The 21477-nt window shown below is 39.9% G+C and overlaps 3 protein-coding genes across 3 annotated transcripts; all 3 read right to left on the bottom strand.

The window, feature by feature from the left end:
- Nucleotides 1–1247: 1247 nt before the first annotated feature.
- On the bottom strand, nucleotides 1248–2671 carry LOC122032113 (NAC domain-containing protein 92-like). The gene is made up of 3 exons (XM_042591366.1): nucleotides 2400–2671; nucleotides 2023–2309; nucleotides 1248–1927 (listed from the first exon to the last, which is right to left on the bottom strand). Exons 1-3 carry the CDS (start codon nucleotides 2560–2562, stop codon nucleotides 1406–1408), a joined length of 972 nt encoding a protein of 323 aa, XP_042447300.1. The 5' UTR covers nucleotides 2563–2671; the 3' UTR covers nucleotides 1248–1405.
- Nucleotides 2672–13293: 10622 nt separating this feature from the next.
- Nucleotides 13294–15625, bottom strand: LOC122032775 (60S ribosomal protein L10). Its single transcript, XM_042592084.1, has 4 exons — nucleotides 15499–15625; nucleotides 14080–14581; nucleotides 13787–13868; nucleotides 13294–13547 (listed from the first exon to the last, which is right to left on the bottom strand). Exons 1-4 carry the CDS (start codon nucleotides 15506–15508, stop codon nucleotides 13467–13469), a joined length of 675 nt encoding a protein of 224 aa, XP_042448018.1. The 5' UTR covers nucleotides 15509–15625; the 3' UTR covers nucleotides 13294–13466.
- A 287-nt stretch (nucleotides 15626–15912) lies between these two features.
- Nucleotides 15913–16921, bottom strand: LOC122032478 (bZIP transcription factor 11-like). Its single transcript, XM_042591767.1, has one exon. It carries the CDS (start codon nucleotides 16598–16600, stop codon nucleotides 16130–16132), a length of 471 nt encoding a protein of 156 aa, XP_042447701.1. The 5' UTR covers nucleotides 16601–16921; the 3' UTR covers nucleotides 15913–16129.
- Nucleotides 16922–21477: the final 4556 nt, after the last annotated feature.

Here is a 21477-nt window from a genome sequence, read left to right on the forward strand (position 1 = left end):
CGCCCCTCGGATGCACCCAGTCCGTCAGTTCCTTTCTCGTGCCATCCTTCTTGCACGCTCGTGTCTTCTATCAAGGTCCACCATCTCCAATGCTTCTTGTCCTTTCCGGTCCCTCGGGTGTCTCATATCACCTTTCACCTCACTTTATTCTAACTTGAGTTATAGGGTACTTGTGTGTTCTCCTAAATTCTTGTACATTTAGATACACAAGTTAGTGACACAAGCAAGACCTAACTTAGACTAGTTTTACAACACATCAAAATAGTCATTTTTCAAACTACTTGGGTTCTAACGAAGAGTACTCGTTGAGCTAGCTAGATTTATGGGGTGAGCTCATTTGGGGCAAATGAATAGGTGGGTGTTAAATCACTTCATTTAAAGTGAAGGAGATAAAGCATATTCATTGTAACACATATCACATGGCCTTACCAAGTCACTGGAAACTGTGAGAATAAACTATTAGAATCCATTAATTGTAAGAGATAAGACATGAAATTAGTGTGTTAAAGCATTTAGTCAAAGCGAACGAGATTAGGTACAACATGTATCATGTGGCTGGCTTTGCCAATTGTCATGATGAAAATCTTCAAATGAAATTAGGGTGGGAATAAACTACTAGAATTCATAAAATGCAAGCGTGAAATTAGGGTGGGAATAAACTACTAGAATTCATAAAATGCAAGCGATGAGGCATAAAGTTAGGGTGTTAGCTAGAGCACTTGAGTCTTGACCTCAAACAAACGAGATAAGGCATGTTTGTGAAAACACATATCACGTGTCTTTAATTTGATACGTGGATGAAAAACGGTATACTATTAGTGTAGGAATAAACTATCGAAATTCATTAAATGTAATAAAGCATGTGTATGATAACACGTAAACGAAAACTTAGCAAAATTAGGGTCAGAATAAATTCCACTAGATAAAATTAGAGTGTTAATATAATGCATGAGTGGCCTTGTGAGGTTGATAATGAAACTTGATGAAATTACAGTGGACATGAACTACTAGAATTAATAAGATATCAAAGAATAAAATATGAGAGACATTTTCAGGATATTTTGCAAAATGGATATAGAAGAACTAAGAATGACATTTGCAATCTTTCTTTAGCAATTTGAAAAGGAGAAATGCAAATTGAATGATTCTTAGAGTGCAAAAATTGTTTATGCATTAAAAATGATTGGTGCATTATCAATGAAAAACAATCAACATTTATCCATGATTACTTAATGAATTGTTCACATCTTCTATATAATCTATATATAAATTAGTACACAAAACAAAGATTTAATTATGTACAGCAAGAGTATGTATAAATGTATATGAGTAGCAAGACCAAAAGGTCCTGAAGCCAGTTCTATACTAATCAAACGCTTATAATCAACTAAAAATCTCTCATTCATCAGTACTTCCACATGTTATCCCAATCCAAGGCCGCTCCAGAGGAAGAAGGATCGACAATGAAGCCACTGTAGTTCCTCGAGGATGATGATATCTCGGCTGCGGCGTTGAGGTCGGTGCTCTGGCCGGTGTCCTGCGAACGGCAGCAGCCACCCATTGACATGGACTGGTTCGAGCTCTGCTCCATCTTGCAACGTCTCCTGATGGATGCATCAAGGTGGTTGTTATTTGAGGCCGTCGTCGTCAGCAAAGAGGAATCCTGGTGATGCAAGTAGTTGTGGGCTGCGGAGCTCAGATTCTGTACGGGGTCGAAGACAACATTAAGTTGAGGTGGATTTGAGCTCAGAAATGGCAGGTCTTCCATGGCTATTATTGGGTAATTGGAAGGGATATCCATACGAGGAGGCAAAGTGGAGGAGTCAAATAAGAAATCATCTGAAGCCAACTCTGATCCAAGAGTACTTGTTGTTCTCTTCGCTCCTCCTGTGTTCTTGTGGAAGACCCTACACACAACCCATTCTTCCTGCAATCATCAAAAGTCAAGATTTCTGAGATTGTTTCAGAAAAAGATATGATTAGTTGGGAAAAGAAAAGTAGTAGTAGTAGCAGTCGTGGTGCCTTTGATGTAGATCTAGAGAAATTATTAGGGAATGGGGATTTGCTTTCCAGTCTGAACTCATGCATGACCCAATTACTCTTCTGGCCTCTAGGTGCCCTTCCTCTGTAGAAGACAAGGGTCTTCTTCATGCCCACAAGGACTCCTCTGCCCCTGTAGATCTCCTTGTCCTTGCCTGTAGCTTTCCAGTAGCCAGCCTTTGTGGCCCTGTTGGTTCTCATCCCTGTAGCGTACTTCCTATCTCTCTGGCAAAAGAAATACCATTCCTTCTCCCCCATCTTTGCCTTGCCTAGGGTGCAAAAACATGCATATACATATCGACTCAAAATTATATACATCTATAATGAAAACAGATGAGGTAAGAAAATTGAGTAATTACTTGGGAGATCCCATGGCTCACACTTGTTGAGGTTAACCTCTCCTATGGCCCTCGCAGAGAAGGTTTGGTCGACGACCTTCGGCGTGAGGTAGTAGCTGATGATCTCCTCGTCCGTGGGGTGAAACCTGAAGCCTGGAGGCAGCTCCATGCAATCTTCTTCCATGCCACTAAATCTACCTCCAAATTCTTGCAAGAGATGAGAAAATAACAATCAAGAAGAAGAGTTTTGGAGGAAATTAATAATTAAGAGCGCAAATTGCGCTGTGAGGTCGAGGTGGAGTTAAGAAAAAAGAACATAGAGGAGAGGTGGTGCCTTATATAGAGGGACAAGAAGGGAGTTACGTTGAGTTCCCCTCCAAGGCAATTAAGGTCCGTGCCATTGAAGTCACTTCAGCGACAAGCCTCGCCATTGCTGCAAACATATATAATTGCCTGAATTATGGGTTAATCCTGCGATTCTTATCAGGAACAGAATCTACTGTGTTTATTAATTAATTAATTAGCTAGTCGTCTTTTCTTGGAGGGAATAAAGTATGCTAAAAAACAGCCCTGATTTTCTGATCTCTATCTCTTTCTCTCTCGAGGCTGCAAGAAAGCTGCAGAATGTTATTGTTATTTTGATCTTGATGGATAATGTGATCAAAGTGTCGTTAATGATTGAAGGAGGAGAACGATGAGGGGGAATATAATTAATGGATTGTCCATTCACTTTGTAGCTGAGCTAATTATGGCAAGTCCTTGTTCAGGGCATCGACATATGGCAAAAACTTGGACATAAATACAGGCACTGTTTTAAAAACCAGACGCATAAGAGAATCAGTGGGTCAGTTCGTCTTCGATCGAATTTGTGCGTTAGCAATTAAAGGCATATATCTCAATGCTTAACTCTTGTCGTGTTAACTAAAGAGTGGCAAATGCCAAAGAATAATTAGTATTTTGTAGTTAATTATTAAGTTAACGATCGATAAACTTTAAGATGGTGATACAAAAACTGACCACTTTAAAACTTTTTAGGAGGTATCTATGGTTATGGCTATAGAGATGGTGCAAAAAGAGTGTTGAGCGCTAAATTGTGAAAAGGGGTAAATCATTGGCACGTGTCCAGTTGATAATAAGGATAATGCTCAGCTCAGCTCGGCTTAAGGTAGAGCCGAACGCGTTCGGTCACGCTGTTCTCGAGGAAGACGGCCACGCCATCTCCCGAAAAGACACGGTTTCCGGCGGGGACCACCGGCTTCGGATAGCCGGGAAAACCGGTAGCGGTGGCGCGGCTTCTGCCGGAAGCCCCATCCGCTGCCGCCTTCTCCTCCTCCACGCGTGTCTTACGTGTGTATTAATTACGTTAAAAAACCTTTCGGCTTAATTAGAATTAATTTCTAATCTTAACTGGGATTAAGGTGGAGTTGGGTTCTTTTTTAAAAATTAGAATCATAATATTACGGGATGAGAATGAGTATGAGTATAAATATCACTCTTAAAAATAATATTTATTAAATATTTTCTATAACTTAAATTTTCTTTTTTATTTTTAGAGGAAATAAAAGAAAAAAATAAATGTAAAAGAAAGTTGAATATGAGAAAAAAAATATGATGAGAGATGATGATATAAAAAAGTGTTATGAGAGAGAAAATGTGATGAGAAAAAAATGAAGAGAGAGAAAATGAAAAAAGAAAGCGGAGAAATTGAGGAGAGAGAAAATATGAAGAGAGAGAATAATGAGAGAAAAAATATGATGAGAGAAAATGAGAAGAGAGTGTATGATGAGAGATTGAGAAGAGAGAAAGCATAATGAAAAAGAAAGTATGATGATTGAGAATGATGAGAAAGAAAGCATTGTGGCAAAAGGTGAATACGCTCGCCCCCAGCGCCCCCGCCAACCCGTCCAAAGAACAACACGGAGTAGGTAAATCACGGGCGGCTACTAGCCTTTGGAATAGTGATTAACACATAAGGGAGGTATTTACCTCGACTTTGTCGAGATTGAACCCCAGACCTCATTGTGGCAACACCTCATACGCTAGCCACTAGACCCATCTGAGGGGACATGATGAAAAAGAAAGCATGATGATTGAAAATGATGAGAGAGAAAATGTGATGAGAAAAAATAAGGAAAAAGTATGTGATGGGATAAAAAAACATAATGAGAGAGGATGAGGAGAGAGAAAGTTTGATAAAAGAGAATGAAGAGAGAGAAAGTGTGCTAAAAGAAAATGAGGAGAGAGAACATGTGATCGGAGAGAATGCATGATGAGAGAGCAACAGATAGAGAAAGTAAGATGAGAGAGAATAAGGAGAGAAAAAGTGTGATAAAGAGAAAGTGTGATAAGAGAATGAGAAGAGAAAAAGTAAAATATAAGAAAAATTAAACAAATATATTAAGGGTATTTTCGTCCAAACTTTAATTCTTATTCTTATTCTTATTCTCGTCAAAATCCAAGGGAGACGATGAATTTCATCAATACTCAAGTTTTTAAATTTTATTATAAAATCTTCATTCAATTCTCATCAATCAAATACAAAATTTATGAAGAAATCCAATTCTCCATTCCTATACACATACCTATGTACCAAATGCCACTTAAAATTTTCTAATTGTCTAGAACGATCATGAAGCTCTCATTAATTAGCCAGTTTGATTCTTTTTTCTGTCGAATAAGAAATCAAAATATATGGTCATATTTTCCATAAAATTAAGCTATGCACGCATTGGTTTGCCCATAAACGGGTTAATAGTTACGAACCAATTAATTAATTAATTAATTAAGAAAAGATTGGGCGTTGAGGTGTACTTGTCACCAAAGCCTCGCTTAGTTAATTCCTTTGCATGGAATAGTGTTAAACTATTAGAAAACAATGGTTTTGAGCTTTGAGGTGTACTAGGAGATAGTAATTCCCCCACGTAAAAATCCCTATTAAATCTGTCATTTTCAAATTAATTGGCCAACCCATGAAATATCTTATATTACTTCATATATTATATGTGAAATTTTTGATGAGGTCATGAGCAGTCGCCTCTATTAATTGGACACCCCACTGAAAAGCAACGTTAACGTACTGCAGATCCAATCTAGATAAAACGTCTAATGTCAAAACAAAAAATCTAGATAAAAGTGAGATAAAAGTGGGGTTTAGTTAGAAATCTTAAGGCATGCACCAATGGACGTAACTTCATGCAAATTCAAAGCGTGGATGCATGCAGAGCACGGGAATTGAGATGACGTTGATGCACGTTGTGGTGCGACAGGCCGCATGCGTATCGATGCGTATAAATTGTCAGAAAGTCAACGATCTCAATTTTTTTTTAATCCGATATATGGATAGTTCAATTAATTTCGGAGATGAATGACCTTTTCGCTAATTTGTCCATCGGATACATTCAAAAACGCAACGGTTCCTCATCCAGTAATCAGCTTTGTCCAAGTTTTCGAGCATTGCAAACGTAAATTGCCCTTCATGACAATCAAATCCGGATTTTATTCACGTTCACCTTTAATTTTATGGACTAAGTTTCCACTCAATTCTCAGATTTCATGTCCACTCGGTTCATGGGTTTCATTTTCGTTCACCTTCAATTTCACGGGTTATATTCCCGCTCAATTCTCGGGCTCAGCACTTGCCTCGTTCTTTGTTTCATTAGTACTTGTCTCATTCAACACTCATTCAATACTGTTTTTTTATCGCTCGATAATTAGCATTTTGATGTATTATTTTGACTCTTATAGTTAATATTTTTACCCTCTCATATGCTTAATTCCATATTTATATCATATTTTACTAGTTGAGATTTATTTGGAGCATTGATGTAATTTTTCATATATTTTCTAGATTTTTATCTAAAAAGGTGCATCTTATTTTGTAGGGAAGCAATCTAGGTCGTTGATAGAGATCTAGAGCATCCTGGATCATTCATCCAGATTGGAAGTATCTAGATCGTTGATCATGAATAAGTAATCTAACGGTTCATCAAGAAGTGAAGCTCCAAGTCCAATTTCAAAAGCCCAACTCATACAAGAGCTCAACTTTACTTCCTCTTAATGGATTTGATCAATCTCACTCCTCTCATCAACCCAAAACCCAAAACCCAAAACCCAAAACCCAAAAACCAAAAATCCAAAATTCTACTAAGAAACTTAATCCTTCTCTACCTCATGCACAATTTGTAGAGGGAGGACCCCACAGGTCATCCGAGATGGTAAGTGGTGGCATGCTTGCCACATGAGGTCGCGGGGTCGAACCACAGGGCTGCCGGAGTGTAAATCCTCGGCCCCTGTGCAACTCACTCCACCACCACTTGCCTTCTTAGCTGTCATGATTTACCTCCCTCGTGATAGCCTGGGGTCGGGTGTGGCGGGGGCGCTGGGAGCGAGCGATTTCGCCTTTTGCCACACGATTTGGAGAGGGAGGGGGGACACATCGCACGAAGCTTCTAGCACGCGCGAAGCTTCGACGCTGCCTTCGACCCTTCTTCTTCCTCCTTCACCAACGGCCGGAAGCTACCTCTCCTCATTCACCGCCGCCAGTCGGACTTCCCTCACCTCTCCTCACATCCTCTCCATCTCCCCACCATCATCTCCTACCCGCGAATCCAGCCGCACTGCCTCTTCATCCAGAACACAGCCCGCCTCACACAGTCTCCATCCAACCGCGACATCTCCAAGATCCATTTCCAACAGCCCATACAGTTCATATCTTCATTCGGACTTTGGGGGTTCCCATCGCCGGGAAGCAGCAGCGACTTCCTCCAGAACCTATCAGCATCTCCATCTCTTGCAGTTTTAAACAGCCGCAATCGCATTTGGATTTATTCCTTCATTGTGTTGATTTGGTTAATACTTGTTTGTTTTCAATAGTTCTTGATGTTGGTTGATCTTTATTGATGGATTATTGTATTAGATCGGGTTTCTCATAGTTTAGATTTCCTGCATTAGGCTTAATCAGATGTTGCCTTTGATGTGTTCGATGAAATGCCCCTAAACACCCTTGACAGTTTATTAATGCATTTTAGTTCCTTAATTTCTTGCAATGCTTTGGTTGGTTAAATGTTAGTGATAGTTGTCCTTTGATTAAATGCAATTAGGATATATTAGCTTAGATTTCGTTACATGCTCTAAGTTTCATTCCATGCTTAGTTTCGTTAATGTTTTACTTCATGTTGCCTTTTATTTTCTGTAATTGTAGTTAAGTTAGACTTAGCCTTTAATTACTTGCATTATCTTTCGTTTACTAGATTAGGTTTTATTTAATGTCTTGCTATTTCATTCTCTAGTTTAATTCCGTTGATGGTGAAATCGTAGCCTAGAGCGACAATGCGTTGTGAGATCACTATTAATGGGTAGATGAATGTTATTCATTTCATTAGGGTAAATTTCATACTTGTTTTGTTATCTCATTTGTTAGGTAGAATCAAAACCCAAAACTCCCATTTCCATATCAAAAATCTAAAAACATAAATAACATATAATCCTATGGTTATCATTTTATCGTTACATTCATTGGTAAACGACTTGAGTTGACCATATGTTATACTAGCGTACATAGATTCGGTACTTAATTCTTTTGATATCGTATCACGACAAAAATGATCTTATCACTCGCTCATCATCGCTATCGTCATTCGATTAACATCGTTACTGTCACTTGCTCAACACCGCTTCCGTTGCTCGATCGTCATCGTCATAGATACGGGCTTGACATTACACGACGAACCCAGCGATCTGACTCTGTACTTAGAAGTGATTCAGCCTTTACGATGGACTATCTAGCAAATCGGGCTCGTGCCTTCTTCGACTAGACTTTAAGAGAAGGCTTATGATGCGAATGTATTGAGAGGACCTAAGGGAATTAGGGAGAAAGGGGAGGGTATTATGGTAAAATCATTGTTAGGACTTTTAGAGGAGGAGAGGCTTCAGCAAAAGAAGGGGGGAGGGGGTCTTCTTCTTAGTTTGAGGCTGTCGCCTTTGACACGTGATAAGGTGGTCGCCTACGACACCGTCCGCCGTCAATGCCTGTCGCCTCTATGACCATACCACCCCTCCTCTTTTCTTGTCTCCCCAGCCACCGCTGCCGCATCTAACAGTTGCCATCGCATCCAACGGATAAGCGACGCCCCCTCTCATCTCCTTCGTCGTCTGCGCCTCTTGCCACTTTTGTCGTCGATTGGACCATGTAGCCCTGCGCTGCCTCCTTCTTGCTCACGCAATCGGCCACCAGGACGTAGCTCGTACCCATCTCTCCTCATGTGAGTAGCAACCCTCTTTTCCTTCATGATCCTCATCCATGACCTCTTTCATCATCGACCAGACCTCTCCTCGCCCTCACCGTCATTATGGTTATTCCTGGCACCGGTCCTGCAACATCGTTGCCTCTCTGGTCGTTGTCGCTATCTCTCCGGCCACTGCTAACATCCTCAGAGCTGCCTCCATAGTTGTTGCCCTCCTAGTAGCCATTGCCTAGGTTCTTCAACCTGCGTGCCGTCGCTATTCTGTTTCGGCGCCATACCACCTATTCCGTTTCAGCTCTATGTCGCCTGTTTTGGCTCCATACTGTTTATCTGCTCCAACTTCAAGTCGAAATGATGTTTGGTCTTCGAGGCGATATGATGTTCGTTCTACAAGCTGAGGTGGTGTCTGGCCGATGAGCTGATGTGGTTCCGGCCTTTGAGCCGTTGATATGTTCCAGCTCCTTGGTTCCGTGTGGCCTCTGGCCTTGTACTGCCCCCAACTTCGCATTGACCCAGTTCTCCATCCAGTTCGATCCTTCATGCTATATAAAGTCCTGCCCTCACAGGCCAAGGTACAAGGAGGCCATCGCTCCTATTTTCACATATAACATTTCTATTCGTCTTTATATTTTTATATCAAAGGAGACTAACCTGAGACAACTCATTATCTCCGCCAGCTCCTATGGGCTAAGCGTTATGACCAATTTATCGATCTACCAGAGGTCGCTCCCCTGAGCCAGGGTACGTTATCATACTCATTCTTTATTTATTTTATCATTTTACTATTAGCTTGTTCCTTATATATTTATAGGATCTGCCTTGAGCATTAGGGTGCTAGAGACCGGGGTAACTCGGTCACTGTATGCAAGTAGCATTGACTAGAGACTTTCTGACGACTTGATCAACATAGAAGACAACTCATCATATCCTCCCCCTCCGGGGCATGGCGACTTGGTTAGCATTCTAGCCACATCATTTTGATAATTTCATCTTCTTAGCTTCCGAACATGATCAAATTTGGTATCGTCTGTAAAAATCTTTACTTGAATATGAGATTTAAAGGTGCAGGAGGCTGGAAGACTCACCACTATTACACTTTAATACAAGAGGAGTTAGAGATGATCATTAACACTCGAGTGCAAAAGGCACTGCAACAGTAACAACAAGCAGCTACTGGTGGTACGTTGTCACCACCAAAGGAAAGGCTCCAGTGACTGATAGCTCTTCCTAGCGAATTAGTATCCCGTTTTCTCAACAAATACTAGAGGATAAATTGCCAAAACATTATCAAACCCTAAACATAGGAAAATAACCAGGATCAATTGATCCAGAAGATCATCTCCTTAATTCGAAAATACGTCCTTCCTTCAACAATTTACGGACGGTGTAAAGTGTCGAATATTCCTCACTATATTCGGCGATTCAGCATAACGATGGTTCAAGTGACTGCCGGACAACTCCATTCGCCGTTTTAAACATTTTTGTAAAATTTTTCTTCATCACTTTTCCAACAATCGACGTTACCATAAAACCCTCTAGAGCCTCTTTTCACTCAAGCAAGGGCCCAAGGAGACCCTTAGAGCTTATATTAAAAGATTCAATCAAGTGGTTATGGAAGTCCTCACAGCCACCATAGAAATTTTGTTGAGCGTTTTTTCTCAAGAGCTTGCTGATAACGACTTCTTTCACGACTTGGCTAGAAGACCTCGAAAGAACTTTGATCTGTTACTCGATTGGGTGATTGAATTCATTAATGTGAAAGAAGCACTTGTCGCCCGTAAAAAGGAGGTCGCCACACTTGTCTCAACTCCAACCTCCGAGCGACCGACGCCACCTGCTCCTCTACCTAAAGGACCTCGGGCGGGTCCTCAGTTTCGTCATCAAGAACCACAACCTCAGGTCATGCAAACATGTGGAAGCCCCTCGAGAAGTACCGCGCCGGTGGTGTGCATATCATCGGTCAGCCACTCATGACACTCAGGAGTATTACTTTTTGATAAATTGCCAGAACACCAATCAGAGATCTTACCGGCACACCCTATCTCCCAACCGCCGCCCTTATCAACAACCAAATGGTTCACTTAGAAGAAATCAATGAGAGACTAAGTGGCGCCAAAGAACACCTCCACCGGTAGAACGAGCACAAGTTCCAGCCCAGGTTCAACCAGAGCTAACAACCTAACTGGAGAGAACCGCAACAATGCCTCTCGGGGCAATATCAACATGATAGTTAGTGTCCGACCGATGGAGACTCCAACCGAGCGAGAAAGTCACATGCTCGATGTTTGGAGATTCACGTCGTCGGCTGCAGCACAGGGCATGCAGCTAGGCCCGAAATTAACTTTAAATCCAAAGATTTGGAGGGGTGAAAATACCCCATGACAATTCTTTAATAATTAAGGCTATTGTAGCTAATTATAATATTTCTCGTACTTTTATTGACACAGGAAGCTCAGTTAACGTCCTTTTCCAATAGGTGTTTAAGCAATTGCAGATAGACTCAAGCATGCTTCAACCCATGGTGACTTCTTTGTATGGATTCAAGGGTAATGGGATTCAATTGCTCGACCAAATAAAATTGGACATATCCTTAAGGAAGGAGCCCCTAATGAAAACGCGCTGATAGATTTTCATAGTCGTGGGCGCGCCTTTGGCCTACAATGTTATTTTGGGCTGACCGACCCTAAATGAATTTCGGATAGTCGTTTCCACCTTCTGCTAGAAAATAAAATTCCCTGTGGATGACCAGATGAGTGAGGTTAAAGGCATTAATTGGTAGCATGCAAGTGCTACGTAGAAATAGTTAAGACGGAAGCCAATGCTGCTTGAAAAATTCAAAGATTGGATGTCAACACTATCTGGGAAACACCGCCCACCCTGGTATATGAAGAAAAGGAAGAAATACAGATTCAACCCGGCCGATCAAAAGCTACTACTCAGATAGCAACTGACCTGATTCCTAAACTTAAAGCTGAGTTGGTCAAATGTTTGACGAACAATAGTGATGTTTTCGCCTGGACACCCAAAGAAGTGACAGGCGTATCACCCGAGATCATGGAGCATGTACTCCATGTTCATTCAGATGCCTGTTCAGTCAAGCAAAGGAAGCAGAATTTCAGGGTAAATCTGAATAAAATCATCAAGGAAGAGGTGGACAAATTATTGGAGGCAAGCTACATCCGAGAAGTTCAGTTCCCAAGCTAGCTAGCCAATGTTGTCTTGGTGTATAAATCAGGAAACAAGTAGCAGGTTTGTGTAGACTTCAGAGATCTTAACAAAGCTCATCCGAAAGATTATTATCTGTGCCCCGTATCGACTAAGTGATGGATTCCACCTCTGGGTGTGAATTCATCTGTATGTTGGACGCTTATTAAGGATATCATCAGGTCTCGCTCGCCAAAGATGATTAGGAAAATGTTAGCTTTTTAACCAAAGATACTTATTGTTATAATGTTATGTCATTTGAACTAAAGAATACATAAGCTACCTATGAACGACTTATGAACAAAGTCTTTAAAAAGTAAATCGGGCAAAATATGAAAATTTATATAGATGATATCTTTATCAAATTTTTCCGGGTGAGCGATCTGTGTACTGATATGGAGGATACATGCCAATCTTTGAAGTAATACGGATTAAAACTTAATCTCAATAAATATCTACTCGGAGTTAGAAACGGACGATTCTTTGATCGAATGAGAAATATGACAGAATGAGAATTAGAAATCAATTCAAATAAGGTTCGAACGCTTTAAGGTATAGCTCCCCACGTAACTAGAACTCACCGATCGGATCACTATCCTCCCTTGCAAATTAAAAGCGTAGATGCATGCAGAACACGGGAATTGAGATGACGTTGATGTACGTTCTGGTGCGATAGGCCGCATGCTATCTCGATGCGTACACTTTGTGACAAAGTCAACGATCTCAATTGTTTTAAATCTGATATATGGATAGTTGAATTAGTTTCGGAGATGAATGATCTTTTCCCTAACTCGTCCATCGGATAAACTCAAAAATAGAACGATTCCTCATCCAACAGTCAACTTTATCCAAGTTTTCGAATATTATAAATATAAATTGCCCTTACCGATGCACTCGAGCAACTATTTTGATGATAATTTGACGATGATGTAGGCAAACTATAATAACGATCAGGGTATTAAGAGCAATGGATGATATATATTTGTCAATTTAAATCGGAAAAAAAAAATAAATTATCTGTAAAAGTTAACATAATAAATGAATTCCATGGCCAACACACAAGTTATAATTTTATCCTATTCTTGCTTCATTGAACTATCAAGGCAGGATGGACTAATTGAGACAGATGTTTTAAAAACCTTAATTTGGATAGATTTTATAGTAATCTTAATTGAGGCAGACTTTATATAAAACTAATAAATTTTAGAATAACTTAATTGAGACAAGAGTTTAGAATAGAACTAAACGGATTTTTAAACAAGCTTAAACGAGATATTTTAGAATAGAACCTTGGATTAGATTTTAGAATATAATAGAGCTAGAATCCTTTTGGCATGAATTTCAAAATTAAATTAAATTTATTACGTCTGCATTACTTAATTTTAATAAAATTATGTTATAACTAAACTATTATCGATTAGCGACACAATCATGCCAATGTTTGTCGAATTATATTAACAGGAAAATAGTAAATGGAAAATTAGTATGAATATGAAGCATAAAAGTGAAATGATAGAAGTCATTACATGCCCCAGAATCACAACCTGATCAAAAAAAACTGGACGAATTGTCCTGCAAAAGTAATTTGAAAATAACAGGGTTGTTCATGATAAACATGGGTCAAAATCTCTCAGGTAAGTTTCTAAGAAGCTTCTGCTAAAGTGGCCTGTAAGAAAGCTCTTCCAGGTTGACGTTTAGACAGTGGACCATGGCATCCAAGCAGCTGCACAGCCAGACACATTCACAAGAATATAAATTCATTTGTTGCTTGCTTGCCAGAATTATCAGGAAATATCAAAATAGCAACTCTATTTTTCTCTTTCAAGCAAATGGAAAGTTGAGACGTTTAGTTAAATGCACAGCGTCAGCATGGAATGAGAGCGATGAAAATGCAAAACTATGGTAACAAAGTTGTTAATTCATTGCATCAAATGAGTAAAGTATTTATGAAACAGAAGATACCTTGGCATTGACACCATCTGGCATGATCCTGTTCTCGCTCTTCCATTTCACATAATCAGAACGGTTGAACTTAGTAAAGCCCCTGAGAGCCAGTTTACGATGTTAGCAGATAAAATAACAAATATGACAAATCCAGTGATCATTCAAGGCCTGAAAATGGTGCCTGTCACACATCAGAGGCAAAATGTAGCTCATGAATTACAGAGATATGACATTAGATTGGATAACAATAGAACCTTATAGAAATCAAGGTGATATCATCTGAACTTTCAGGTTTTCATTCAGATACTTACCACTTTCCGCTGACAATTATCTTTTGACGGCCAGGGAACTTGAACTTGGCCCGTCTTAATGCTTCTTGGGCATTATGGCTATTGTTGTCCTTGCAGCGAACAGACAGAAGAACCTGGCCAATACTTACCCTAGCGCATGTCCCTTGAGGCTTCCCGAAGGCACCCCTCATACCAGTCTGGAGCCTATCAGCTCCAGCACAAGAAAGCATTTTGTTGATACGAAGAACATGGAACGGATGAACTCTCACTCGTAGGTGAAAAGCATCCTTCCCAGCAAATTTGGTCATATACTTATTGCAAGCAATGCGTGCAGCCTCAAGAGCTTCACTGGAAACATTTTCCTTCTCCCAACTCACAAGGTGAACACAGAAAGGAAACTCGTCAACCCCTTTCTTTTTCATACCAACATCATAGATCCTAATCTTAGGATCAGGGACACCACGGCAGTACCGCGATTTAGGATACGGTTTGTTCTTAATCTGACGATAACAACGTGCAGGCCCTGTATGAAGAATAACCATAAGGTATTTATTGTTTCCAGCAAAAGTATTGTGATATGACCAATGATCTTAATGATAAAATATATCTAAAACAAATTTTCTTTTTGGTCTTAAAACATAATGAATCACTCCTAATAATCTTATGAATCACCCTTTGCCTATTGCTCTCATCAGATGGTGAAGGCCTATGCATCACTTACTCTTACTAAAAATCACTGAACAACCATTTCTCAATGTATGACAGTTAACCACACCTCTAGTCATGATTGGAAATACAAAAAAACTACAATGTTGGAAAATCATAATATAAACGAGTTACATGTATGTAATAGACCCATTAATATGTGTAGTAAAGTAAAAGGAGACACTCTGAATAACAAAAAGATTCACTATTTCCTTGATATTACATATGCTACAAGTGAAATTAAAGATAATGACCAGATATGCATCTTACAACTATGATACAAATGCCGACCAGTAGAAAGCAGTAGTAACATTTCATATACGATAGATTTTGCATAATACGATGGTATCAAATGCACATTACCATGTCGATTACGACCAAAACAGCACTGTTCGAATCTAGTTATCATATTTATTTCCATACTGTGAACATAATTTTGCTAATAAAAAGGTAACATAAGACGAGCACGCAAGAACAGAACGAAGCAAGCAATAGACCATATACAAATAAATGAAGTTTAAAGTAGATCCGCCTGATTTCATGTCAGGAAAGACAATCTATTGAACTTTATTCACCATGTTAAAATGCCTCGTGTAACCCAAAACTAGCCGATAGAAGGGATGATCAATAAACACAGAAAATTCCATTTTTTTCAGAAAAAATTCTAAGAAGATTGACATATCAAAGTTATACTCCACTAGAAATCATAGGATCAGACAGAATGAGAAAACTTACGCCTGCCCATCGCTGCGACGAAGAAAAGCACAGGATCAAAGCCTAAACCAAACCAAGGTAGCGAAGCGGCTCCCCTGCCTTCCTTTTTTTCTAAACAGTGGAAGGAGAGAGGAAACCCTAGGAACAAATTAAACCATCGGTTTAGCACCGGACGGCCCATAACACCAAATGGGCTGCAATAGGACCGGACCAATACAAGGTCCATTGACCATCCAAAGATAAGAGTGGATGGTTAACTCATGAATTGTTTATTTTTAAATGTACCAATTCATCACAAATTGAAATTCTTCATTCAAATACATATATTTTTTAATAGAACATTTTTTTTTTGTAACTCTTGTAAATATAGTCACATAGATTATCCTTTAGAATCATGTTGCAGCAAGCGAGATATATATGTAACCTTGATTAAAGTTGAAGCTTAAAACGCACTAATTAACAATCTTCATTGTCCTGGAAAGATCAATGACAGAATGGAACAGCCGAACAGGGACTTGTTCCACCACAAACATGCAGATTGCGATAGATAAAAGCACTATCTCACAAAGTAAATTAGACTCGACAGACATCACTGCTCATGATAAAGGACCTGGTTTCTAGTCATGCACATACTGCTCAGATAAGCTCCCTGTCAATAGTAAAGTATGTCCTCTGCTGAAGCCATGATAGGTTGATTTATATGTCTCAAGTTCCATGGACTCATAAAGCTATCAGTGAGCTGAGGCCCGTCCCACATCGACATATTGCTTCTGAGATTGCTTCCCCTCATGCTGTGTGCTGTTTCATTGAATGATTCGAGTGCGTAGCTGAGCTCCATCGCCTGAGCCATGAGAATAGAATTCTCGGCCTTCATGGCAGCGCAGCGCTGTGTGGTGATGCTCAAGAGCATTATGAGCTGGCTGTTCTCCTTCTTCAGCTGACTCAACTCTGTTATCAAATCCGACACCTGCTTCTGCTTGCGCATTCTTGATCGCCTTGCGGACTCACGATTCGATATCATTCGCTTGCGCTTCTTCTGCTCCATGAGAGCCTGAAGGTCTTCGTGGGAACCCAAGTTATGGAGCAGAGAGGAGCCGGAAGAAGTACCACCAGGCGAAGCCATTAGAATTTGGAGTTTTACAGTAGAGAAATTGTTTTGGAAAGACTTATAATGGAATTATGACAAGAGAAAGCTAAGAGTCACGGGCAATTCTTAGCTCAAAGGTCATGGAAAACATAGAACCAGTAAAGGAAGACAACGGAGAAGGATTGCGCGAGATTGGTCATGCGACGAAGAATATTGCTTATCATAAACAAGACAGGTCAATTTTACTCACAGAAACATCAAGAGACAGTGATGATACATGTGATGGGCAAATAACCAAATAGAAATTTTAAGAGAGACTAATTAAACAATAGATAGAACTTTGTCTTGCAGAGAGAGGAGAAGAGTCTAACTTGGACAAGAGCAGCGGAATCTTAAGAAAAACTAAGCAAGTCAGAAGAAGGGAAGGAGGGAAGGGAATTGTAACATTAGGAGTTGGTAGTATTTATAGAGCAAAATGGGAGCTAAGAAAGAGGAAAGAGATGAGAGAAATATTAGAATACTAGACTAGTTGGTTTTGATTCGTCAACATTAACATTCCATAAGGCATCCTCCTACAATGGCTAGTGTGTTGTAAGAGCAATCACTTGATCAAGATTCAGTAATAGGTCAGTCATTTATTCAGTAATAGGTCAGTCATTTTGGACAGTAAATAGTTTGCCTTTTTTCTCAAACAAGGAGGTAAAGAACATGTTCAAAACACTGCCAAGATTCTCATGCTTTAGTAGACTGCCTTTTGCAAATGTGGAAGTAACCAACAGCTAGCGCATAAGAGCACTCACCCTCCCACAAACATTTTGATTTCCTTCTTTAATTCTTATAAAGATTGATAAGGGGACAAGAGTCCTACCCCAGTCTTTTGAAGGATGGCTGAGGTAGTCCCACTTCAGACACTAAGTAGAATATTCTCTAATGCTCTTGACATTATTAATTAGGTCCTGCGTAGTAATCAATTCAAGTGCCCATCATATATATTCTCCGATGGTATCCCTATACTCTAACAGCGTTTGCTCTGTTACCATCAAGATTTGGATCAATTCTTCTGACCGAAGGAAAAACAACTTATTCAGGTTTTGAAGAATAGAAAAGTGGTTTGATTGATGTGAAGGAGACCTTTTATCTGTTCAAGTACAAAGACGACTACAGTGATGGCGAAATCACTTTACGTTAAGATCTCTCGATCGAGCAACTCTAAACAAACCTTGATTGCCAAATACTTCAAGGCGAAGTCAATGAACGAGGCCAGCTTCGCTAGTGTTTGAGTGGTGACTAAGAGTGACCTGTGAAGTCATCTTTTTGATCACGTGTCGAATGAAGGAGCAAGACTATGGCACTGCTTACCGATGTTAAAGTAAAGAGATCGCCCAATATCTTTTTGATGCACAAGATGCGCTCTTAAATTGTATTTTGTTGTTGCTATTCTTCCTTCTTTGTTTCCATGTATGATATATACTCTTTTTCGCTGCGCGCCATCAGTGTAAATTGTTATATATACTTGTAGGTTTATATTGTGGATGATCAACATGTATAATTACTGGATTCAGTTGGTAGGATCAAGTACATATGATTGGATCGGTTTAATTTCCATAAGAAGGGTTTATACTTGATTAACATACATAACTAATTGTTATTAAGGAAACTAAATCTATATAAAGAGAGTTTGAATTATTAGATGTGAATTCAATGTATAAATCGATTAACCTGATTCATTAACATTGATGGATTGCTAATAAGAGATAAATTTTATGATGGATATTCTTCATAAATTGGGTTGAGTATATAAAGGAAGAGATGAGGTTCATTTTAGGACATGTTGAATCATGTCCTCTTTCTCTTGATTCTTCTCCTTTATTGTAAAGGACTTTTTCATAGAATCTCCTATGACAGATAAGAAGTATATCATCTCTTTACTAATTATTATTTTAAGAAAAATGATATGCTCAAGAAAAAAAACTTAAGCAAAAACTTAAGGATAGACACATAAACTGATGGGGCCCACAAAAAATGAAATGGTGGGTCATGATTGTATGTATCTATCCTTGAGCTTTTCCTTAAGTTTTTTTCCTTGAGCATATCATCGCTCTTATTTTAATTTTCTATATTACTATAAAGATTAATGATAATTGGATCATATTATAATAGATACATTCAGATTACTAATGTATCATAATTGTAACCCAGCAAGCCTTCATGATTCATGCAAAATTACGAGATGCCTTGCAAAGTTCGAAAGAAATAAAAAGACCACAACAATAAACTACGGCACTAAAGTTTTCCCCTTATTTCCTTCTCCTTGGCACCTATAAACAAGGCCAGGCACTTATACATTACCATAGAGGTGGTATAACAAAAGAATATCCTCGGAACAAACAAGACCCCTGGAGTGGAGACAAATCAAAGGCACTCAAAATGGATCTTCATGCACTAAGATCATTTTGCTTTTATCAAAAAAAAATTAAAATCCTCCAAATGTTGTTCTCCACCTTTTAGAACTCCCAATCCGTTCATCCAAGTCTATCTTGCACGATGAAGTAAAAGTAAGTAGCGCATTTAAGAGTCGGATCTTTCTGTTTGTTGAGTGTTTGAAACCTCAGCATAATTGCATAAAGATGAACACCACTTTATGCTACTTAGTTAATGTCAGTAACATTCCTTTCTATACACCAATGAAGTTATACAGTTTAGTATTCAAAGTTCTTCAAAGAACTTTTTTGGAGAAGACAAAAGGCTGGGACATTTAGTTGATGACAGCTTGATATTACAATACTAACAATAATAATAGGTGCGAAATAGTAGTTCCAGTTCTAAGAGACTTGTTGTTTCAATTTACTGTACCTATGATTTCCTTACCGATATATTCCGTTTGTAATTTAATGTAATCTTGATTATATTATTATATTTGTTAATATAATATATGTAATCTTTACTTAAAGGGTGATTATATTATTTAGTTTGGTACATATTATTTTTTTTATAAGAAATATAATTCGTATTATTATAACATAATAAAAGTATCCTGCAACCTCTGTCAAAGGCGACGACAGGTGACGATCGCGACCGCACCTCTGCTGAAAGGCGGTGATGGCCAGCGGCGATGGGCAACGATGCCTGGAGGTGGCAGTAGGTGGTGGCGGCCGTTGCACTTCTGCCGGAGGCAATGGCCAACAGTAGTGGCCGACGATACCCGGAGGTAGCAGCCTGAGGGCGACATTTAAATTTGAAATTTAAATTTAATTAAATGATGACCTTGTAGACTAAGTTTTGGTAGGAGGTAATTCACTTGTAATGTAATCCAGATTATAAAAGATAATAAAGTTTTGTAATCTGGATTATAAGGCCAACACCATGTAATCCGATTATATTATGAGGTCGTTGTTTAACTAACATTTAAATATCAAATATACCCCTAGTCCATTTTCGGCATCAATTGGTCATCGACGTCGCTTCTATCGTCGTTGCCAGCCGCCGCCTCCGAGCACCGTCGCCGCCTCCGTGCGCCGTCAGACACCGCCATCGATTGCCAGTCGCCTACGAGCACCGCTGTTGATCGCCGCTAGTCATCGTCAGTCGCCATGTCGCCACCGCTGCCGGTCACCACCTCCGGGCATCATCGGCCACCGCCACAGACCACCGACCACCACCTCTGGTAGAGGTGCGCCGGCTACCGCTGTTGGCCATTGCTTTCAGCAGAGGTCACAAGATATTTTTATCAATTTTTAATAATACGAATCACATTCCTTAAAAAAAATAATAGACATCAAATAAAAGAATATAATCACCCTTGTAATTAAAGATTATATACATCATATTACCAAACGTAGTAATATAATAAAGATTATATTACATTATATTAAAAAAATTATTATATTAGAAGTTTGATTACATTACCCCTAACTAAACTTAGCCGTAATGCAATCAGATTATATGATGTTGACCTTGTAATTCAGAGTACAAAATTTTATTACCTTTAATAATCTAGATTACATTATATTACAATTTTAAAACTACCAAATAAAAGAATTAATATTGGCGCTGTCTGTGGGAACTAATCTGACCGTTCGAGGCCAGCTCGAATTTCCGAAAGCCGGTACGTAGCCTTTGGACACTTTTGGTACGAAGCTGCTGCGAGGCCTGAAACTCAAGCAAGGTGAACCGGCCACTCCAGCGGGTGGCTGGCGTCGGCCGGACGATCATCGGGTCTGAGCACGAAGCGGAGACGACGCTTTCTGGCTATGCCTGCTGAGGTATGGGTAGGCCTTCACTTCCTGCCTGTTCCGGGTCTCTGCCTACTTGAGGACTGGCAATCCAGACCGATTTCAAGTTCTACAAGCCAGGCATTAGTTTCGGGACTGATCGGCGGACCCGTGCGTTCTCGCAGGCAGCCCGTGTATCCGCTGCGCATTTCTTCAAGGCGTCTATCGGGCGCACGGGAGTAAATTCGGCAAGACGCAGCATGAGATATGTCGGTCAGCGATCTGACCACTCTGCCTCAGAGCGATCTACGCGGTGACAATCACGATGCACGTCGTCACCTCTGCGCCACCGACGACGGTGACCGCTGAAGGCGTCCCGGGACGGTAGCGGGTGGTGGTATCAGGGCTAGGAAGGAATTCGGACGGTGGCTCTCGATGTGTTGCTACGAGGCCAAAGCTTGGGTTTGTCGAGCGAGAAGGCTCACACTTGACCTGGTCAAATGCTTCTTGACACGCCGTATAGCCGCTGCACGTGCGTACGTTGAACCGTCCAAGCGCTAGCTTAAGTCAGGGACCACGCGCGCGACGCAAGGGCTCAACCGGACGGGTATCCGGTCTGTCCATCACGCGTGGCATGGGCGGGGATGGTCGATCCTAGCCTCAGAAGGGAACTGCATGGAGCGACATCAGGCTCGGGCAAGA

Source organism: Zingiber officinale, chromosome 11A, assembly GCF_018446385.1.
Source record: "Zingiber officinale cultivar Zhangliang chromosome 11A, Zo_v1.1, whole genome shotgun sequence".
Taxonomy (NCBI): Eukaryota; Viridiplantae; Streptophyta; class Magnoliopsida; order Zingiberales; family Zingiberaceae; genus Zingiber; species Zingiber officinale.